Source organism: Nipponia nippon, unplaced genomic scaffold (assembly GCF_047370975.1).
Source record: "Nipponia nippon isolate SJK-2023a ecotype South Korea unplaced genomic scaffold, ASM4737097v1 scaffold_2, whole genome shotgun sequence".
In the NCBI taxonomy this organism is placed as follows: Eukaryota; Metazoa; Chordata; class Aves; order Pelecaniformes; family Threskiornithidae; genus Nipponia; species Nipponia nippon.
The window spans coordinates 63,682,097-63,704,674 of record NW_028262336.1 but is presented as its reverse complement, the minus strand read 5'-3'; the positions used below and the strand labels follow the sequence as shown (position 1 = coordinate 63,704,674).

The 22,578-nt window shown below is 43.8% G+C and overlaps 1 protein-coding gene across 3 annotated transcripts in view; it reads left to right on the top strand.

Annotated features, from left to right (window-relative positions):
* The first annotated feature begins 1,143 nt into the window (after positions 1-1,143).
* The window catches only part of ST6GAL2 (ST6 beta-galactoside alpha-2,6-sialyltransferase 2), a 54,096-nt gene continuing 32,661 nt past the window's right edge, over positions 1,144-22,578 (top strand). Inside the window, exons 1-2 of one of the 3 annotated variants that reach the window (XM_087758435.1) lie at positions 1,275-1,383; positions 2,109-2,174. In XM_087758435.1, coding sequence (XP_087614561.1) covers positions 2,142-2,174 — 33 coding nt within the window. In that variant the 5' untranslated portion in view covers positions 1,275-1,383; positions 2,109-2,141. Of the gene's footprint in view, positions 1,384-1,532; positions 1,575-2,108; positions 2,175-22,578 lie in introns of those variants that run through there. The other 2 variants (XM_087758436.1, XM_087758438.1) reach the window with 2 other exon arrangements.

Below are 22,578 nucleotides of genomic sequence, written 5' to 3'. Positions count from 1 at the left end.
TGAGAAAGGATAGCAACGATTGCACTGCAAACATATCTCTTTCTCTTGTGCCTCTGGATAGACACTGCAAGTACGACAGGGGCGATCCGTGTCGTTCGGGTCCAGCGGCGTGAGGGAGTATGTGCCGTAGCTCCTTTAGCATCTGTTTGATCTCTCCTTCCCTTTGTGCTCGCTCATCTAACAGCCCTGTACCGCATTGTTTTCCTACCCGCTTTATGAGCGAGTTAATGCGTTCCTTCTCAGGAGACCTTTAAGCTTAAAATATTTCCTTAATTAACGGAGCCTAATCTTAAAGAGCCAAAGCTGGCTGCGGCGCTTCCACGCCGCGTGGGTGCCAGAGTCCCACCACCCCGGCTCTCGGGGGCGGGCTGCGTAAAGGACCATGCCTTCAACTTTCCGGACCGGTCGCAGGGAGACCTCCCTCGCCGCGCCGGGGTCCCGCTGCCAGAGCTCGGCGCCCGCCGCCGCGGTGCCGGAGCCCCGAGGCGCTTTCCGTGCGGGGTAGGCCGGGGGAGGCGAGGCGAGGCGAGGCGAGTGGGCTGCCGGCCCGGCCCCCGCCCGCTCACCTCCCACCCTTCCCTCCCGCTTTCAACTTCTCCAGCGGGCACCCCCGGAGGTGCAGCGCGGCCGCCCCAGCCGCGCCAAGGCGGGGGAAGGCGCAGCGCGGCCCCCCCATCCCCGTGGATGCCCCGGCCCCACGCACTCCCCCCACCCGGGGCAGACGCAGCTCTGCCCCCAGCCCCCTGCCCACGCCCGGGAAGGTGCGGCGCTGCCCCCTCCCGCCGCAGCGCCCGCCCCTCCCGCCGGGGCCGCCCCGCCCGCCGCTGCCCTTCCCGAACAATGAGCCGGGACAGCGCGGCACGGCCCGGGGGCAGCCCCGGCATGTCCGCCCCTCCGCCGCCCCGGCCCCGGCCCCGGCCCCAGGCAGGCGGCCCCCTCCGCCCGGCAGCCAGCGCAGCCGCCCGCCCCAGCGACCGGCTCCGCCCGCGAGGTAACGGGGGCGGCCCCCATCCCGGGAGGGGCCGGGCAGCGGCGGGGGCGGCCCCGGCGGGCGGTGGCTCCCGGGGGGGCGGCTCCCGGGGGGGCGGCTCCCGGGGGGGCGGGCAGCGGCCGGGGCGGGGGGGCGGGGGGCGGTGCCGCGCCGCGGCGAGCCGCCCGCTGCCCGTTGTCAGCTCCCGGCGCCGGTGCCGCTGCGATCCGGCGGGAGCCGGGGTGCCGCCCGCCCCCGGCGGCTGCCCGCGCCCTGCGCTTTGTGCGTGCGGCGGCCACCACCATGCGGGGGGAGCGGCAACTCGTGGGAAGCGGCGAGGCGGAGCGCCCGCGCCGCCCCGGCTGCTGCACCTCGGGGGGCAGGCACCCCAGAGAGCCCTGAGCGCCCCGGCGGTAGGTGGGGGCACCCCGGGCGGAGAGCGCTTTTATTTGGGGGGGGGGGCGGGGGAGGGGGACGAGGGGGAAGGTTTCTCCTGTGCAGCGTTTGCTGGCAGGAAAATCCTATACGTGAAGCCGTACGGATTCTCAGTGGCATAGCTGAGTGGCTTCTTGGCTGAACAGTTTTCAGGCGGGGAGTGCGCAGGGTGTGTTTTCAGCAGGGTTCGCCTGCTCAAGAGAGGTTGAATAGATATGTTTGGAGAAGCAGCGCTTTCCAGGAATTTAAATGAGACCTTTTTTGGGGGTTGCTTTTCAAGGCTGTTCTATTAGTTCTATATTTGCTTTTGCAGATTGCGCTTATAAATAGTTAGGCAGTCGTATTAGCATGTAAAAATCGATATTCTCAACGGGGGGAAAAAAAGGTCTCTGCGAATTTACCTCTAGTAAGCAGTGTAGATCGCTTTTGTGGTCTGCTTATATATTTTATCGGGAACATTGTCATCTCTAATACTCAACCACCATTTGTAGTTTATTCTGTCACGGTAATGTGTTTCAGCTGATACTAGAAAAAATTTTGATGAGGTTACTCGTTGAAGTGATTTAGTTGATAACTGTTGGAGTAAGATTTAGTCATCTCCTCTCTTCATGTGGAGAGAAATGTTAAGTGATAGGCAGGAGGCAGCAGCAAACCTCAAGGTTAAGGTTTTTGCTCGTTTTTCAATCTGATTTTCCTTTTTCAGTCTTGCAAACTTTCTCAACTTTAACTCTTTGCAATGAAACTTTCCAGGCGTGGTGTCTGCATCCAGGTAATTTTAATACGTATATACATATGTATCTCTTTTTTTGTTTGGAAAACTCATGCAAAAATAATTCAGCTGGTTTCGATAGTGCGGGACTTCTGGATATGGGGAAAGAATTACTACGTTTTTTCCATTTAAAGATGAAGCTCTTGGAGGGTTTTTTTAACAATTTTTTTTTATTATTATTTTAAATTTGAAGTATAGTTTATAGGTATTTTTCCTTTATATGCGCTTTCTGCTTAAAATACTGTTCGACTGGAAATGCTGCGGTGGTTATCTACTGGTTTTGCGCGTCTTGGTAAGACCAAGAGCTGCACTATTGGGAAAAGATGAGTTATTTGTTGCTGAATGAGAAGCTGTGATAAAGGCTCTGGAGGTGAGGTCCTGCCTGTGTATTCAAACCCAAGGGTGTTCGGCACTGATTCTGCAGCTGACAACAAAGGGGCGTCTTGGCAGACACCTCTGCTGAAGCAGGCACGGCTCCACTTGCCATTTGCTGTGAACGTGCTGGATTTGAGATCTTGTAAGTGAAGACTTTGAACTATTTGTAGGCAGAAGTCTTCGATGATGGAGTTTAGGACCTCCACAGCTCCCGATGTGGTAGTCGGAGAACTCTTTTTCTTCCACAGTTCATCTGGGCAGAGGACAGGATTTCCCAGCATTGTCCGCACTGCACATTCAGAGTTGGAGGATGTATACAAAATGTTAGAGGTTTGTTGCAAAGTTGCAGACCTCTACATCTCTGTTTTGTGATGTGTTTTCTACGGAGGAAAGGAAAAGAAAGGCCAAACAATAAAGAAGGTGTTATAAAAACTTTATAAAAGGACCTTAAAGGGATGTTAGGATTGCATATTTAAATGTCCCAGTGGAAAGACATGGATAAAGTTATATGTTCACCTTATCTCTGTCCTTCTTTGAAATCTGCAAAATGATTGTTAGATGCCCTCTTAGATTAAACATAGTTGTGCATAAATAAAATCTGGAGATACCAGTTCCTGATTTAAAATTAAGAAAGCAAAATAGAAAATAATTGTAATCCTACAGAATGTGATTTTTTTTTTTTTCTGTTTCAGATTAGTGAAATGAGAGAAAACAGCATCCAGTTGGTAACATCCTAATGATTGCATTGCGCATTGATGCTGTGTATGTTAGTTTCTGAATATACTAGTGGAGCATGCTGGATTTTACATAAGTTGTTAGAATGCTACTGGTCCATCAGAAATTGTATGCAAATCTCTCTGCAGTAATTTTCAGTTTGTGTTATGGGAACTTCTCGGTATTTGCTAAGCAATTGGCTGGCGGTCTACAGGGGAGTACTCGGGCATATGGTGTTGGCTCGTTTTCCATGTATTTAGCTACTAATGATATTAAAAGAAGCCAAAATGTATGAAATACCTCTCTAATATTAATTATCTTGCTAAGAAACTATTGCAAATGCTATTAAAATTGCAGATGTATACAAATGCTGTGTGATCAGGGTGAAGGCCAATCCAGGGAATAGGGTCAGTGGGAAATCTGTTGGATCTGCAAAGGTCTGTTGAGATGCTGGTGCTGCTACAAAAAAAATGGGCTTCTGTGGCACTGTAACTTTGGAACAAAGGCGTAGGGGCTTGATTCAAGGAATGGAAAATCTGGCTTTGCTGTTGCTTTCGTAGCGCAGAAATAATTTTTGTCGAGTAAGACTGTTGGCTTCCTCAGAATAAAGGTTTACAACCCTTAAACAGCTCTTCCTGACACTAAACAATATCCATTTCATGCGTTTGAAGCGTGTTAGAAAGGCTGGCTAGTAACATTGGGACTGATGAATGAAAAAGAAAGAAATTTACAACATCGGATACTTTTCTTTAAATTGTTTCCCTCCTCCTTAGTTATTACCAAGCATTAGACTGCCACACTTGAATATAATTAATGTAGTAAATGGTTTATTAGGCACCATCTGAACTTTTGTCTTGTTTAATTATAGAAGCTTAGTGCAGTGGTCTGTGTACAATATTCAGCCCAAATAATTGCTTTCAGACTTTTATCTGACCATGGTTATTTTTGGAGCAGCTGCATGCATGGCTTTTTCATGAACTTTGCACTTTTTAGGCTCTCATTTGCAGTCATGCTGCTACATTTCCAATTTGCATAACTAAAAGCAGTTGCGTTGTGATTTTGCTGGTAGTAATTCAGAGCAATTTGTCTGCATGCCGTCATATGGTAATATGTTTTGGTCTTCCTTAAAACTCTGTCGTTCATATTTAGGTATCCACCAAACCATGACACAAATGGGAAAGCTGCAATTATTTTTTTTTTCTGAAAGTTTTTAAACGGTTGCTGAAGTTAAGAGTATTTCTTCCAGTGTCATTGTGTGTCTTGAAAATTATTTTAAGAATGCAAAAGTAGTGGCATGGGATGAAATCTGCACCACAAAGAATTTACAGTAAAGGGTTCAGCTACAGCAACCCCTGCTTCATGTGCTTAATCGTATGTATTAATTCCGTAATAAATGGAATTTATTAGAACTCATGGTGTCATATTTAGGGTACAAGATCATATGAAAAGCTGACTACAACTACCATATTATACCTGAGAATAAGGTAAAAAACCCTGATATTTGTTATGGGTCTTACGAGCATTTTGTATTTTAGATCCAGTCTTTTCTATGGTGCAACCATAGAAAACTGATTTTCTTCATCAGTAACACTCTGAGAAAAGCAATTTTGAAAAGCGATTCAGACTTATTTTTATTTGGTCTGAAAATTTTATGTAGACTAGAAACAGTGCTTCAATAGTTGGTCCTGAGGGCAAAGCACACCAAAATCGTTATGTTTGTTGGATACATTTTTCAAAGATTGACCACTTCCACGAGGATAAAGGCTTGAAGAGTTAAATGTCAGGGAGCTGTTGCCAGTGTTCTTGATGAGGGTCCTTGACCTTGGGAACTTGCTCCTGACAGATGCTCTGACAGAGCTTGTTTGTCCACAGGCCTTCAAGGCCCCCTTCGATGCCAGTCACTTTGGAGACGCCAAATCTTCCATGTTGCTGAAGATGGCCAGAGGTTCAGTGGGAGCTGGGGAAGTGGAGCAGAGCTGGGCTCTGGGATGTGGTGGCCTGGATTGCTGTTACATTTCATTGGAGATGCAACCTTACATTTGCGTGTGTGGTTGTGTGTGTTATTGCGTTGTGCTTTCTGGAAGGGTGCACTTCAGAAATCTAAATGTAAATGAAAAGTAAATGTTATTCGTGGCATAGCTCTGCGATTGTCATCAGAGTAGGATTCACCACAGGTTTTGTACAATCCACTGTTTATTGTATTAAGTTGTATAATTACTGTCTAAGATTAGGGTGTTTTATAGCTAGGGTTGCGAAGGGACTGCGAGTGCTCTCTGGGGACTGAACGTAAAATCACATGAACCAAATGGCTGTTAACTGTGGAAAGGAAAGTTTTTGTTCTTCCCTTGTGATACGTATCTGGGTGGAAGATATGTGGCCCACCACATGGATTTGTTCTGCAACTTTGTGAATTCATTGTGTCATTGATGGAGCCAAAGGTCTGGAGGGTGTAAAATTTGGTGAGGGATCTTTATAGGATCCTTAGTTTAAAGTAGCTCTGCTATGCTAAGTTCTGCATTTAGTTTTGGTAGTGGAGTTGCCTTTCAGTCCATCACTGGAAGGACTACTTTTGGTCTGGTCACTGTCCTATCTGTCCCTCAGCAAAGGCTCTGATCCTCTGTCTGTGAAATACCAAGTTTGTTCTACCCGTGATGTTCTGTTTGAGGGATGGGGACCAAAGTAAACACTTCTTGTGTATAAAAATGTGGTGATGTGCTCTACAATCGTGGTCCAAAATGCCCTCGGTCTTTGCATAACCGAGTAGTGCAGAACTTGACATTCTTTTATGAAGCTGATTCCTAGATAAGAAGATGCTGGTTCACAGTGCTGTTTCAACACAATGCATTGCAAATCTGAAAAATACTGTAGGTATTTTATAATTCAGTATGCAGAGCAGGAGGTGTTTGGCTCTGGAGTGGCAATGGGGTATTGGGCCATTCGCCCTTACGCTGCTGCAGTGAATGGAGGTCAGTAACAAATGAAAGCTGTTACCATCTGATGGCTGTTTAGTCACCTGTGAAATGTGATTTCTAATAGACAGGTTTCACATCATAGGAGCAGCCATGGCAATTAGATGAGCAGAGCCAGCCCCCTTGTCGAAAGACTCGTTAAAGTGGCTAACAAGCACATCATGCCCCATCTTAGCCTAGACCGATCCCTCCAGTTAAGTGTTTCCAAACACAGCGTAGGGACCCGTGATTGCTAATCGTGTTCTGTCTGCTGGTGGAGAAAGAGCACATTTTATTGTCGGAGCTGTTGGCCTGTCTCTCCTAGAAGGGCTTAATCTGTAAAAGCAGAAAAAAGTAGAGCACGCAGCAGCATCCATGAGGTCCTGGCTCCATCTGAAGTTGCTTGCAAAATGTTCCAAGGCTTCATTAGGTTTAGGATTTCATCCTGTGGAAGCGTTGCAGAGGGCATGCTGTATCTCCCAGTGAAGCTAATCATGTCCAGACTTGATAGTAGTTGCTGACAAATTGGCTGAGAAGTCAGTGATTAATTTTAACAAATGAGTTTTCTTTGAATGCAAGCTCATGCATGCCAATTATAACAGTATGCCTATGATAAAAATAGGGATTTTTTTTTTTTGGTCTTCAAGCTTCAAATCTGCTGGTAACTGATTATTTTTTCCAGTGTCATTGTAAAGGGGGGAAAAAAACCCCAGAAGTGCTCTTTCTCCCCCAAAATACCAAAGAAATGTTCAAAGTGGTTGCAAATTTTTATTCTAGCGGCTAAGGAGTATTTAATGTATTCTATTATACCGTCTGGAAGGCCTCTAGTGTCTTCAGTGAAGTACAGGCCTGATACCTAGCCCCGTAAAATCGGGGAAAGGTCTTGCACTGCCTTTAAGTAGGCTTTAGATCTAGACCCCTGTGATTTCTACTTTGTATTCCAGCTGCAGGCTCTTTTCAACAGGAGACAATAAACTTGGGTGGTAGGAAACAAAGCTCTTAGGAAACATACGTGAGTTGGGTCATATTTTGATGTATTGAAGACGCTGGTTTTAAAACAAAGCCTGCTTGGGCTAAATATATCATGAGGCATTATAGAGGAAGCATTAAGAATAAGAGGAGCGCGGGAATTTTTTGAAGAAAGCAGTGTACACTATGTGATTTTTTTTTTTTTTTCTGAAGGTTGTGGTGCTAATGTAGAAATTGCATTATAACTGATAGACAAGAAGCATTATTTCTTAAGAACACAAATGTGGTTTATAGGAAAAATCAAGCAGTGACATGTTTTTAGATGTTTAACTTGGATATAGTCTTGCAGATGGATGCAAGACTGTGCTCTAACTACCTTGACTCCACACACAGACCTTTTATTAGCACAGCTGAAGGGCACAGAATATCAACGGTGGTTTTACACTGATGAGTTTGCATGGCTGTAGCTGTGTGGTGTTGACATTTTCTTTATAATATGCCACCTTTTTTTCGGAAGCGTATCATTCACCCATAAAACACATGTTCTGATTTAAGGCATAGTTAAAAGGTCTACTTAGCAGAAGGAGAAGTTTTACTAAGTATAAAAATGATTGCTTTGACAAAATGGAGAATAACGTGGCATTAACAAAGAGAAGTCACTTTTCTTTTTCTTTCTTTTTTTTTTGGTTTTGTTTAACATGCATAACTCTCGGTACCCTTAGATTTAAAAGACATTTAGAAAAAGACATTTAGAAAACTGCAAGTCCCTTAAAAGATTGTTTCTTTCATTATCTTGACAAACCTTGAAAAGTAGTTTCTGTGCCTGCATAGTGATTATGTTTCAGAAACAGTTCTTAGGGATTTTATTATGTGCTGAAACATATGTTTATAAAAAAGACTATAACCTGGCGGAAAAAGTGTCTTATAATAATAAACCTGTCGATGGGCCATATGCTGCCATCAGTATGTTTGAAAAAATAAATTCTTCTACAAGTGTTAAGTAAGTTTACAGCCCAAGTGTTAAGTTAGGGTCAGACTGTGACTGGCCCGCTGTGGATTGAGAGGGGGAGGAAAGTGCATGCAGATCCTCCTCATGCTCTTTTCATTAGCTCACACAGCGGCCGGCGAGATGGAGCGGGGTAGCACCCCTTCCCAAAGGGCAGTGGAGACAGGAGCTCCATCGGAGATGGCGAGAAGTCCTCCTGCTGCAGCTTTCCCTGGCGCTCCCCAGGTTTCTGCCGACTCAGCGCGGGGCTGTGTATTTTGTAAAACTTGGCTGAGCTTTGCGTGGTCTCTCCTGAGAAGAGCAAACCTCTGAGGTAGATTATCTGCATTTAAAAGGTGACAGAACAGATATATGAAGCCAGTACAAATAAAAGAGCTCTGATAACTATGCAACTGGATGAGAAATGTGGAAAAACTTCCATTCTTACTATCTACTAGGTAGATCATTTATATTTTATGGATTTTTTTTTTTTGTGCTTGTATCACCAACTTTGTTTTTTAAATGTAGGTGATGTGGTTGTGGCAAAATCTTTTGTTTCTGAAGAGCAAAAGTAAGATGCGGTAGGTTGAAGAATGTGTCATTCTCAAAAAGTGCTTCTGTGTGGGATCAGCGTTTGGTAAATGTAGACACTTTCAAGCCTATTCTACTTTGGATGCACTCGCAGAGATCCTGTGAATGGGAGTCATGCGTGTGTCCATCTCAGAATAGGTCCCTTTGTAACTGAGGCATTTTCTGTGTAGAAACATACTTCACCGAGAAGTGTTTTTAATGTCCTAATGTTTTCCACCACTGATCAGCTGTGCACTGCTTGTTTTCCTGGCAACTTGGCAGGTGACAGTCATTGTCAAAGGAAATATTAAAGATTAAGGAGAATTGTTTAAAGCAGTTGACCATGCTGAAGGCTGACTCAAGAGATGCATGAGGTTGCCATAGCATCCGTTATCAAAATCAAGATTGTGAACAGAGCAGTCCCCACCAGGAGCGAGTTCCTTACCCACAGTCTTTCCAGGGTTCATCAAAGCTTTTAGTTTGCTCAGGGGAAATTTGCTTCTTGAGGGCTGAGATCTTCCCTGTGGGTTTTCCTGCCCAGAAGTCTAATGAGGTATGTTGTGTCTATGTGTACGAGGCTCCCAGTCTGGAAGAGGGCCTTGGAGACTGAGGGAGTGGAGCAGAGAGAGGGAATAAGCTGCAGAAGCAGCACCCAGACCCCAGCACGGAGTTTGCTTTCACCGTGGAAATGGAAAATAGGTTGGATCAGTAATCCATGGAGGAGGGGGTACTTGGGAGTTATATAGATGTTCCCTGGGATAATTTTTGTGCACATCAGAGAGTAAGGCTAAGTATAAATTGAAGGAGTAGTAGGACGACGGTAAGTCTGGGGAGGAAACCAGCTGTGCCTGGTGTGTGCTTACCTTTCCAAGAGAGGCACTTTGGTACTAGCAAGGCTCAGAAGCACCTTGGGACCACTTCTCTTCAGCCTGGTGAGATGTAGCTCCTCCACAGAGACTGTAAACTACAGTCAAGCTCTTACACCCAGTTGGACCTGAGGGAAGGGTCCTGGTCTTCGGCACTGTCTCCTGAGCACAGCTGATGAGGTGATGGAGGAGCTTGCAGTGGACCAGGCTGGCATGCCTATGGTATATACAAGCCAACATGTGGTGTTAACAACTGCAGCGCTTAGGATTTGCACAAACCCACATTTAGTAATAAAATAGCCTGCAACTAGTCAAAGGCACCAGTAGTAGCCAAGCAAATTTGGAATGTCTAAGCCAACCATTTTTAAGTTATGATGAGCCAAAAAAAATTAGGACACAGCCCAAGAAATGGAGAACACCTCACTTTTCTGGAACTCTCATATCTCCAAGATGACTTGGCTGATCTACCTCAAACTTTCCAGAGAAGCTTTCCTTGGCACAAGACCATGACTGTGAAATTTCATGTGACTGGGTTTTACTTTGTTGAAGTTACGAAGGTTAAAACCAGAGTTTGTTGTAGAAAGCTAATCTCTCCATTAGAAATATTTCTGCATATTTGATATTCATTCCATCGTAATTGTTCATTGCTATTTCTTGTTCAGGCTGATTGTATTTTTTCTATTTATTTTAGGTTTGATTTTTTTTTTTTTTCTAAAGGATACATTCAGAGCAGTATAGCTTGGAGCCAAATTGTGTGTGACTGTGTACAGGCGTATGTGGTAAGGCAGAAGCATTAGCCCAATATCTACTGGAGAAGGAGCCACAGTTAGAGTCCTGCTCCCACCTGACTATCACTGGAGAGCTTTTTGGAGTGTCTGGTTTGAGAGCTCCCTGTTTAATACAGCTTTTCTCTCTCTTCTTGGTAGAAGAGAATGTCTTTGTTGGCCTAGTTATGCTCTCACCTCCAGGTAAAAAATATTTCTGTTTGATGGCCATCTTGTCATTCAGGGTTTCCCTAGTGGCAGCTCCTGCTGTGGAAAGCCATGAAGGTGGCAATAGCCTAAGACTGGGATCAGCGTTCTCCATGTGTGCTCTTGAGCTGCTCTTCACTGTGTCTAAACATCTGTAGCCTGAAACATCTAGCTGCCAAAATTGCAAAATTTCAGATAGGCATTAGAAAACATAGAGAAAATGTTTGTGGGCCTGGAAGTGCTTTTTATTTTTCAAGTTAGGGGCACCTTAGCTGTGAGTTAATTCTGCATAGGAGTGAGACCTGGTTGTGCACCAGCCATTTCCTCTGCTCTGAGTGCTGTTTTCTGAATGATGTGAAGACCAAAGCATGCCACTGCAGATACTTGCTATTGCTAGATGGAACCAAATGAGCAAAGGTCTCTAAATGCGCTGTATTTAAAGACAGTGAATTAATTTGACTGAGTCACTTTACAGAATGAGCAGAGCTCGAACAGATGTCAAGCTGGAATGAGCCCTCACCCCGAGGCAGGGGCTGAGAGTGTTTGAAGTTGATGCTCGACTGTATTTTTCTTTCCGGGGCTCAAATTTAAAAGCGGCAGGAGAGACGCAGCAGAAGCCAGGAGGTGCTGCTCCAGGAAGAGACAAGGTGCTGTTGATCACGGTTTGGTAGGAGTCTCTTTCAGGCAGGATCACCCAGCACCTGCTGAGCTCTGCAGTTCATGAGGCCAGGAGGTGCTCCATGTCTGTGCAAGGCAGGGTCTGTGTCCTGTTTGCCATCTGTACCGGTGCTAGCATCTGTAGCAGAGGGACATCACTGCTTCTTGCTTAACACACCTCACATCAACCATACAATTGTCTGTCAAGATACAGTAGATTATTATGGGTTACATCCTGAAAAAGGGTGTCTGCATAAAATACCTATCAGAAGGTTTTCTATTTGCTCAGGCGTTTTATTATGAGGAGCACTAAAAAGACCAACAGAGCCAGCTAAAAAATCAATCTGCCGGTATATAGGCAGCCAATGAGAAGAGTGCAGGGTGGGTGTAATGTGATCACAGCTACTTAAACCAGTGATCAGATATACTGCTACAGTCTGCAAAAGCTGCAAGCAGTAGAGAAATCCTGCTGAAAGCTCCTGGACCACGGAATTAAGATAATTAAGCCTTGCAGTCACTGGAATATGCGTTGCTCTTGCAAGGTTGTCATGAGATAAATAAGGGCACAGCTAGAGCACACTGTATATGTGGAACTTTGCTTTTGTTGTGTGTGACGCAGAGACTCTTTATTTTTTTAAAACAATAACTGATTGCAGTTGAAAGTGCCCCAAGGATTCTTCAGGTGATGCTGGCACCAAAACCATAGCCATCAAAGAGGAAATGAAAAGCAAAATATATAGATATGAGGATGCATCTTTTGATTCCTGAGCTAGCTCAAGCATCGCTGCATGGCACTGTAGTGCTCTGCATAGACTCCCTGAATGATTTCTTCAGTAAGCAGGGCCCTGATGGAGGAGATCACCTCAATGAATTTTTATCTTCTTGGCATTTCTAGAAATAGTGTGTCTGCGCTCTTCAGACTGCAGAGCTGCAAAGCTTTGAATTTCTACTGGTGCTACTCCATCCCATGCTTGCAGATGAAAGTTTCCAAGGAATCTCGTAAACCCGTTGCACAAGCTGAGAGAAGGGATAGAAAACTGCATAGCCTGTAATACTGCAAATATTATAGTATTGTCTACTGCTGCAGTAACCCCTGCTGTGTTTGGAAGGTCTCAGGCATACCAGCACCATGTCTAATCGGTGAAGCAGCCAATAGTAATTCACAGCCTTGACTGCCGAGAAATTCAGCATGGCTAAGATAGACATCTGATCCAGCTCAAGAAAGTAAAGGCCTCTTTCCACAGTCATTTGCTTTTTGATAGTGCCACTTTAACCCTGTTTCTGAATTTGCTCACTTATTTTTCTAAGGAATAGTTAAAAAGTATGACACTTTAAAATAATTAAAATACCTCCCATTAAATCCTTGCTGTTATTTCCTTATTTACTGACTTTTAACATTTTCAGTAAATGAGGCAGGAACATTAACAGCCAGACAATGATACAGCTGTGCAAAGACCATCAAGCTGTTAGGTGGACACTGCTGGAGTTTTGTGACTCGAAACTGTAGGTGCTGAGTGCACCCAGTAAGTGTATGTGATAGAGTATGAAGTCTTCCTTACCTTACCACTGGATTAAAGTCAGCCTCCTTATATGTGATTTCCCCCTCCCCCCAGTTGTTTGGAATCAGCTATAAAGCAGAAGTGTGGTCAGTAACAGCAGAGCAACAAGACAGTTGCTCATTACACCACTGTCCAAGTTTCTCAGAAAGTAATATTTAATACCACATCAGTTCCACTGTGGTTTTGGGATATAAACTGAAACTGAATTTTTCATCCAGATTCACTAAACAAAACAGTTATATTTTTGTTCTTTGAAATGCAATACCTTTTTAAGCAAAAGATTCCCGTCATTTTCCATCTATCTGAAGTGAGGTTACAAAAGAGGAAAATTGCAAGTCCCATGTATGAGAAGTACTCGGGAGAATGTCAAGTGACTTGGAAACAAGCGTGCTGAATAAAAGTGTCATCAAGAAAAAGACAGATTGGGTCAAGACTTGCACCAATGGTGACTGGTTCTTAGGTCTTGGAGATGGTTCAGAATAGGGATGCTGCTTCTGAGGTTTTGGAAATCAGGAGGTGGTTACAGTGACGTGGTGATGCTGGAGGAAACACACGACTGTAATCTGGAGTCATCGGTCACTGGCTGAAATGCTGGAGAAGTAGCAGCTGTAGAGAGAGTACATAAAGTATGTGTTATATTAACAATGTTACATTTTTCAAGAAAGACAGTGCTTTTAGAAAGCAAATGTCATGTACTAAAAGTCTATTTTTTTCCCCTGATTCTCTGATGTCCAAGCCAAGTGAAATTGATTTTAAACTATAGACACCAATGTGCCTGTTTCTTACAATAGTGTGCTTGGCAGAAAGGTGATATATTAGAATTCACATGAACTTAGATTTTCTGACTCCTGGAAAGGAAACTGTATACATTACCCACAGACGGAAACGTGGGCTCCTCTACAGTGTGCCCTTGGGTGTGTTCTATTTAAGTGGCTTGAAAATATGTGATTATTCCTCATGTGCTTGTCCATACTCGGTTCCTTTGTGGAGACAGTGACATTTACAGTATCTGCAGTCAGGAATACTGCTTTTGCCATAGCTTTTAATGATTATCTCCATTCACTAAAAAAAAAAAACCTAAATGGAGACCGCGGCATGGTGATGGCATGGAAGGTTTAAACAGACACAAATTGTTACCTGCATGTGGTGATAAAGTTAGAAAACACTTTAAAGAAAGCAAGCTTTCCATTTGCTTAATCTGAGCTCTACAAATTCTTTTCCTTTAATTTGTCTTCCCTCATGATATAAAACTATGTAAGTCTGCTCATTCTTTCATCAAAAATGATTCAGACCTAAGGGACACTTGTAATTTGGAAGTAATTAGTAAATAAGTCAGATAAATACTATCCGTTGAGAATTGTGAAAGCACATTGGATAGGATTCTTAAAGAGCTGTGTCAAATTTGAACAATTAAAGCTTAAAAAAATTATCAGTAGTTAGTATGATAAGTCCATTTCATCATAAATTAGTTCACTGTTAATAATTTCTGCTGCTTTCGGAGCAATCTGAAGAGATTTAGCAATCTCAAAAAGTAGTTAAAATAGAAGAAAGAGAAAATCTGTAGAAGTACAGCATTGTTAGACTATAATGTGGTGGTATCCAGCTACCTGATTTGCAATGTGAACTTGGGGTGTGCGCTGGCAGTCGGTGGGGTTCTGCATCCAGAGCTGGACCTCAGGTCTGTGGGTGTGGGTACTCCCTCCTTCCCAACTAACTTTAAACAGTATTTCTTTTGGTTCTTCTGGGGCACAACATGTTGCCTGTCCGCTTGTTTAAGAAAAGCACAGTGGTGCTCATTTTCTTATGCTGAAGTCAAAACCCCAGCTTGTGTGGCTGCTACTGTTCACAGATTTGGGCTCTTTAAATGGAAAAGCAGAATGTGAGGTACAAGATATGTTTGAATAAATGTGGTTTGTAAGTAGACCCCTCTACCACTGCTCGTAAATTCATCTTAAAATCTTTCTATTCCTCTACTTATATGTCACTTCAGGATTGTGAGATGCTACAGGATTCTGAGGTAGCTTTGTATCAGCGCAGGGGTGGGGTAATGGGAATGCACAGAACTGTGCCATTCCTCCCTGGGAATAACCTGGTGTCTCTCACGACCCTCCAGGATCTGTTAGAGTTAATATCAGTTTTCATATTTGGGGTTTTTATATCATACACTTCATTATAGTTACTAGAAGTACTATTAAATTGTTCAATGCATTAAAATAAAGTACAAGTTACAATGAATTAAGGAAATACACTATGCCTATGTAGAGTTCCTCCTGCTTTATTGGATTGGTAAATTTTGTTTAATCAGTTCACCAAACTGGGTTTGATGATTGGTAGGTTTACTACTAGTGGCAGGTTTCCTACCAGGGAGCGTGGATTACCATCACTTTGCTATACTACCTCATGTCCACGTATAGATTCACAAGAATTTTACTCTTTTACCACAGCAGAACAGGCACAACAAAATGTTTTGCACAGATACTGAAAAATCCGAGAAGTTTGGAGTAGATTGGACACAGCTGAACACCAGAACAAGAATCTTGTCACTGTTTGGCATCATTTGTGATTGCTGCCAGTATATCTTTTTGCATTTTTATACCCATATTTAGCATGAACTTCAATGTGTTTTTTTTTCAACAGTTAAAAAAACCCCAACCTGATGAAAGTAGGAAAATTTTTCTTTGCTTGCAGTCATCCTGTGTAGTATACCCTATACCTGCTACAGCAGTTTTAACTGTTAGTAAAACATCTCTACTATATGCTGACTAGAAATATAGATGCAAATCAGGAAATAAAAGCAAGAATCATGAAAACGTTAGAAACATTAAGCACTAGTTTTTTAGATCAGACTAAATGTGTTTTTTTCATTTATTTAGTGTCTGAATGGGATTGAAGCAGGACTAAACCCCATCAACAGAATAGGTTTGACAGGATTGGGTGTTGCTAAGGAATCAATCTATGTTAAGACAAAGATTTCTTTTTCAGAACAGTCTCTTTTTATGTTGGCAGAGAAAACCTTCTGATTGATTTAGGGCAGTGAATTGGCTTCACTTTATTACTTGCCCTCTGCCTTTGGCACTTAAAAGCTGCAGACATGGATTGGGGCTGTATTATACTAGGCAAGGGGCAAAACCACCTAAAAGTTTGTCTCCATCCTCGCGAACTTTTTTCCTGGTTCTCCAAATGGTTGGCTTGAATGTTGCTGATACCCTTCCTAAATGGCAGATGGTGCCACGGTAAGGGAAAACTCACGTTTTCTGGGAAGGCCACGAACCTGAAGAGAAGCAAGCACTGGCGCAGAAGAGGCTTCCCGGGAAAGCAAGCAGGCAGATATGCTAGGGGAGCATGGGCAGACCCCAGCTACTCCTTGCCACAGCCAGGAGGGGGTCTGTTCCCATGGGTGCTGAGTTGCCAGTGTGCAGCAAGGGAGGAGAGGAAAGGGAGAAAGAGAATTTCGGACGTGTCTGACATCTTGCTGAGAGGATGCCTATGCTGTGTGCTGGGCAAGAGGAAGCGCTTCATCCGCATCTTCTAACCAGATGCGTCTGCGTCTTCTAAGCAGAGCGTGCAAAAGATAGGCAGGGGGTTTGCATGTCTTGGCTACTTTAAAGGCAGTCTTAGAAGGAGGGCTTTTTAATGAAATCAGTGATATTTCAAAGGCCTGCCTGTTGGCTGAAAACCAAAAAAAGACATAGCCAGCATTTGAAATACTAACAAATATTTTAATGAAAATGTTGAGAATCCCACCTGTTGAAGAATTGGAGACAGGGAATATATTACATGTATACTGATTAGCTTCAGACTTCAAAGTCAGTATTTAAATGGAGACTTTCCTCTAGAGGTAAAGGCAAGTCAACAACCTCTGCCAAATATCTCAGTAAGAAAAGCATTTACTCTTTCACAGATTCATCTGTAGTAGCTTGTAGATCTGAAAATACAAGGTTTTAGATTCTGTTGTCTCTTATGATGGTGCAAATTAGCATCAAATGGTAATTCCACAGTTGTATCCAGTGAGGATGGGCTCAGAATCTTATCCCGTCATTTCAACTTTTATAACAAAAACAACTAATGCAAATAATCTTGCAAACTGGCCAACTCTGTCTTGCCTCTCATTTACCTCAGTTTCTCACTGTTTTAATGGTGTCGGAGCTTTCAGAGACCCTAATTTTTTTCTGCTACCTTCCATCTTGTAAAGTCATCTGTACTTGCAGGGAGTGAATGGCTAGCTCTGGGAGAGAGGTCTTCTTGTGCACTGCACGTGGGCGCTAAGGACTGCACGAAGGGGAAAGCTATGAAGAATCCAACCAACAACCTTGATTTAATTGTCACTGTTCCTCATACTAGTTTCATGATGGTAGTTCTTAGAAATCCTGTTTCTCTGCAAAATTTCCAGACAGGTAGGATTCATGTTCTAGTGGTTCGTGTCAGGTTACAAACAGCTGTATCCCCCACAGAAGAGATTTCTGTTGATCTAGTCATAGTTTAAACTAATATTGCCCTGAGCCATGCATAAAACAGTGCCAGAACAGAGAAGAAAAAGAAAAAAAAAAAAAAACACAAAAGAACTTAAATACTAATACCACTTTATTTTGCTTTATGAAGCCAAACAAAACATCCCAGCTAGTGTAGGTTGGCTTGTCATCAGCATAGTCATGTTAAGTATTAATATATACAAAAAAGGGGGGAAAAAATTGTTCCAGTCCAGGAAACTTCAATTTTGGATTGTATTTGCAATGTAACAAGGGCTAAACTGACTTCATCCCTCAGTTTGGCAGGCCTTCTTCCAAGGTGAAACCTTTCATTCAAGCTTTTAGCCTAGAGCAAATTAGCCTATAGAAGGCATGTTGTTTGTATGTAGTATATAGAAATGAGACGTTAACAATGATAACTTTCTAAATGCTCTCTTGCAATTATGTTGCTAACATAAACAAATAGGAATTGGCACTGAGATGGAGCTGAGAAAGAGGGAACAATTTGTTTACCATTGTTCTTTTTTAGAGTTTTAAAACAAGGGCTTGCTTGCTTTCTGGAACAAATGTAAAAAGACAAACTAGAGTCTAATAAAAAAGTTAGTAATAAAAAGCAAAGCAAAACACAGTGCCTATAGGACTTGTTTTATTGGAACATACAGTAGAAACATACTCTGTGGAGGTAAAATTTACTGCTATAATGAGATACGGATAATCAGTATATCTCAGAAACATTGTTGCTTTAGAGTGGAAAATCAAAATTCTCCAACCCTTTCTGCCTGGAAGAGTTTGAGAGTTTGGTCAAGTTTTTTGTGATAGGATTGAAACAGACCTTTTGTAACTGCACTCCCTGTTCGTGCGTGTGTTAGTATAAACGTTTCCTTCTTTCAGGAAGCAATTCAGATTGCCCTTTTTCAGTGCAATTACTGCTGTGTTAAGTTCAAGTAATATAGCATCTAAAAACATTTATGGAGCAAAGAAAAGAAGCCTTTTATTCTCACCTTGCCAAGAGCAGAAATAAAACGAGCTGTTGTGCTGGAAGTGTAGAACTGCGTGAGGATTTGTAACGTCCTGTTTCTCGTGGTTTAGTCTTGTGTGAAGCCTGAGATTTGTGTGATTTAATGAGACTGTGATTCGTTTATCCTGTCAAGCTTTAAATAAAAAAACCCTTAAAGCACTTCCTTCCTTTTTTGAATTATGTGTTTTTGCAAATACAGTATCAAAAGCTGTCCCGTAAAAAGAAGTGGGGGGGGACGGGGGGACAAACCAAATACAGTTATGTATGTTGGCTGGCTTTTTTTTTTTTTTCCTTATGCTTTATTAGACACTGAGTAGACTATCCATTTCTCTGCGTCTCTCTGTCTTGTTTCAGGCCATTAAGAGACTCCTGCCATCATGTTCAGTTACATATGACATCAGAACATAGGCATGGGCTGCTCCTGAACTGCACTTTTGCAGGGGTAAAGGGATTAAAACCTTCTTCTATGGACAGGGAAGGATGAGTCCCATGGAAAGCCAGGCTGTGCTTAAGACGGGCAGTAACTCCTGCTTGTGTTGTGGGTCTTCAGGGACCAACCGTGCCTGTATTTTGGAGCATCTCTGCATGAGGTGTGAAGCGATGTTCACAGGGTAGAAGAGGGGAAAACAGGTGCAGCTATTTTTGATGCTAATCCATTGCAAAACTCAGTCTGAGGGTGTCCTGGTGCATAGGATGGGAGGGGAGCAAGGGCCATGCTCCACCTGCAAGGAGCGCAGTCGGTGCCCCAAGGTCCCCTTTTCCATGCGCAGGGATGGGGGGAAGCAGCACATTGACCTGGGAAGGGCTGCCCAGAAGGAAGGGGGGAGGACACGGCGTGAGTACTGCTGCTCACCCAGACCTCCCATCTGTTGCAGGAGCGTGGTCTCCTCTTTCCCATCAGTTGCTTGGGAGAAATAGGGTAGGATGCTCTGGGCCAGAGCCTGCCCTCAGTAGTAGCAGGGCTCACCCAGTGCTTCCAGGGAGGGAAGGATGTGATCATTCTGGTGGGAGGAAGGTTTTGCTTCCAGTTCTCAACCCCTTGGTGCTGAGGTGTCCCTGCCTCTGGCAGGTGTTGTTTTACTCTTTCACTAGCGCTGCGGGCATAGTTCCTTTTGCATCTCTCTGCCGCTCACCCCTGCCTTCCTGCCCTCCACGCTGCTCTGCAGCCGGGCTTCCTTCCCGCCTGCCCCAGCCCTTTCTTCTTCCTCCCAGTTGTCGGTGTACTCGCTTCCTCCTCATTGACCTCACCTCAGCAATAAAAGTAAGTACACTAATAAGGTAGTTATGTATGAACGGAGGATGCACAAGTAAGGTTGCCTTGTTTCCACACCTGGCTTTTATCTGCAGACAGCTTGTTGTTTCAGCCTGCATGCCTCCTGCAAAGGCACAGCACTTGGCTTCCCAGGACCCTAATGCTGGTCAGGGGAAACTGCAGTTCTTCTACAACTTGCAGTTTATGGGGGGGAGCAGAGATGCACAAATGTAGTGCAGAAAAAACAAGGGCTGCTTTGTGGCCTGATGCGCGAGGCTTTGCCTGTGTAGAGGAACTACTGAGGTGTAAGGGTGTAGCCAGCTGGGATGGTGTATGCACAATGCTGGATCCCTTTGTGATTATCCAGTGGCATACTGAATTTCACTTTGGAAAAGTGACTTGCACTGTCTTTGGATATTTGCAGTGGTTTTATACTGATGTAAATAAGAGTTTATTTTTTTTCCCGGTGCTTGGATCAAGAGACAGTGCTGTGGCAGCTGAAATATGACTGAAAACTGTCCAAACTGGCCAGCTGGTAGTTCTGCAAGGGCAGAAAAGATACCTTAGCTACTTCTCTACTGTGTGTGAGGACATGCTAGGGGCTATGGCCAAAGGGGTGGTTTCTGCACCCATGTCCCATGGTGGAACCAAGCACTGCTTTGCTGGAACTTGAAGCAGCCTTGAACTTTTGCATCTCACTGTGAACAGGGCCAGGACACAGCAAAGGTATGGCAAAAGCAGACAAAAAAAGGGGTCAGAAGTAAGTAAGGCTCAGTGCAGGTAGTACATGGCTATGTGAGGGGCTTCTTGAGAGGCTGTAGGGCCTGATTTGAGTTATGTTGTGAAAATTGCTTACTTTCAGCACAACTATGTGACGCTTCTGCCCCTTTCTAGTTTTGATTGAAGAGCCTGGAAATGATTTACACTGAAGTTGTTCTAAATTTCACATAAAGTCATATGTAGCACATTTCTATAGAAACCTTCAGTTATGATAACAAGACTGTGGTCGGCTCATAATCAGTCCGTAAAAGACAAAGAGGTTGCATTGTATCCCCTGACCTGAAATTTGGGAAGAAACTCTGTCTGGAGTGTTGAAACTTAATGGGTATTAGAGCGAGAGCTGCTGTCACAGCGTGTGAGAAAAGGTGCTGCAAGTTGGGTAGGTGGAGGTTGACCTGAGAGGTGCAGTCAGTCACTACAAAGCCAAGTTTTCCCTGGCCCTTGATTCCGTGACGAACATTTCCATTGCCAGTGGGAAAGTCTGAATGTGAAGGCTAAGAGCTGGTGTGGTTATTTTTACTTCCCTCCTGTCAGCCCACACTCGCATAACCTGTATGTGGTCCCTGGGCTGTGCAGGCAGCACTGTGGGCTGTAGGAAAGTGATAGCTGGCTTCAATGCCAGGCAGCTTGAACTTGATGATGGAGTGTGGAGAGTGGGTATCAGATGCATAGAAGATAGCTTTGACCTCCCACTAAAACCCGGAGATTTATGCATCTAAGCCCCCATGCTCCTACAGAATAATCTAGGACACGTTCCTTGGCAGAAACCCCACTGAGCATTTCTCCAGCTGCCGGTTTGCCAGCTCGAGTGAGTTTTACTGCAAGTCTCACTATATTTGGTAATTTTCTTACAGTCTGAGCTCCTGGAAATGGGTCATTAGTAAAAGTAAAAAACAAAAAGACACTCCAACCCCACTTCCTTTAACTTGAAATCCTAGGTTTTATCAGTGGACCTGAGAACAGGCACACTGCCTGCCTGCGTCCCCAGACGCAAACGAGAACCTGAGACTCTGCTTTCCAAATGCCCTGGCTTGGGATGCTTGGCTCACATTTAACGGGTGATTCAGGTTAGCAATACCATCGTTTGCATACCTCCCAAGGAATTTTCCCTAAAAAGATAACTAAATATAGGTCAAAAACGCACTGAGCAATATTGAAAAAAAAAAAAAATCCTCCTCCTGAGTTGTTTGGATATTTCTTCTTTGTTTCAGAAGACATTTTCTTATGTTGCCACAAATAATACTGAATGCAGCTTGACTCCTCTGAAAATAATGTTGAAGGAAAGAGCCAGATTTATCGGGACTAACAAGGAAGTTGTCCAAAAGAGATTCATTAATTAGGAGGCCTAATCACAGCCAATAAGACAAGTGCCCAGGCCATCAACAGACTAATATACATCTTTTGGCAGTCACCACTCCCCACAGGCTTGCCTGTCTGTTGCTGCCTACTGTATGGCTTGCACTGCAGAAATGATGTGATAATGCTAAAACCAATTTGGCACTTCCCACATGAGAGGATGAGTGTGTTTCCCCACCCTGGAAATGCAGCCTCCAGCTGTCTTGCCCTATGCCAGAGGTTTCTTAATACCCTGGAATTAGCTGACTAAGAGATGAAGCAAACTAAAGGAGCATTTGCTATCTGTTTAGGCTGCCTAAGCTTTCCATCAATAAAACCCTGGTCTGCTTCTCAGCCCTTTGGGAACGGTTGCCCACAGCTAACATTTGCTACCCCAAATAACCCTGAGGTGACCTTCTCGCTGCAAAGCTGCAGCAAAGAAAAACCCTGTTTAACATAACAGTGCACATCTTAGAACATCAACTTGAACCATCCTGACCTCTGAGCTGCTGGGGTCTGTACAAATTAATTTAATAATAGACAGTGTTGAAAGGGAGGAATGTTTCAAAGGAATACAAAAAAAATCTCCCTCATCCATCTCTTCTCATTTAAGAAATAGTTAGGAGGCCTACTTTAGAAAAATTAAAAATGCTCCTTGTTGCAAAACAATGGGCTATATAAGGGGAGGGCGAACACATTGATTTCTTGCATCTTAGTGTAGCGAAATGAAATTTCCCATAAATGGGTGCTGCTTTTGGAAAATCGTTCTTTAATTTCCGCTGGGGAAGGGGCTTTATTTCCTGGGATGCTTCAAAGATACCCTTGGAGTTTGCCCTTCTTTTTCATAGCTGCTGCTAGTACTTCTGTTAAGCAAATAAATAAGCCTCCTCTTTCTGCCCACCTCACTGGTTTGTACCTTGCCTCATGTTCTCCATGGCT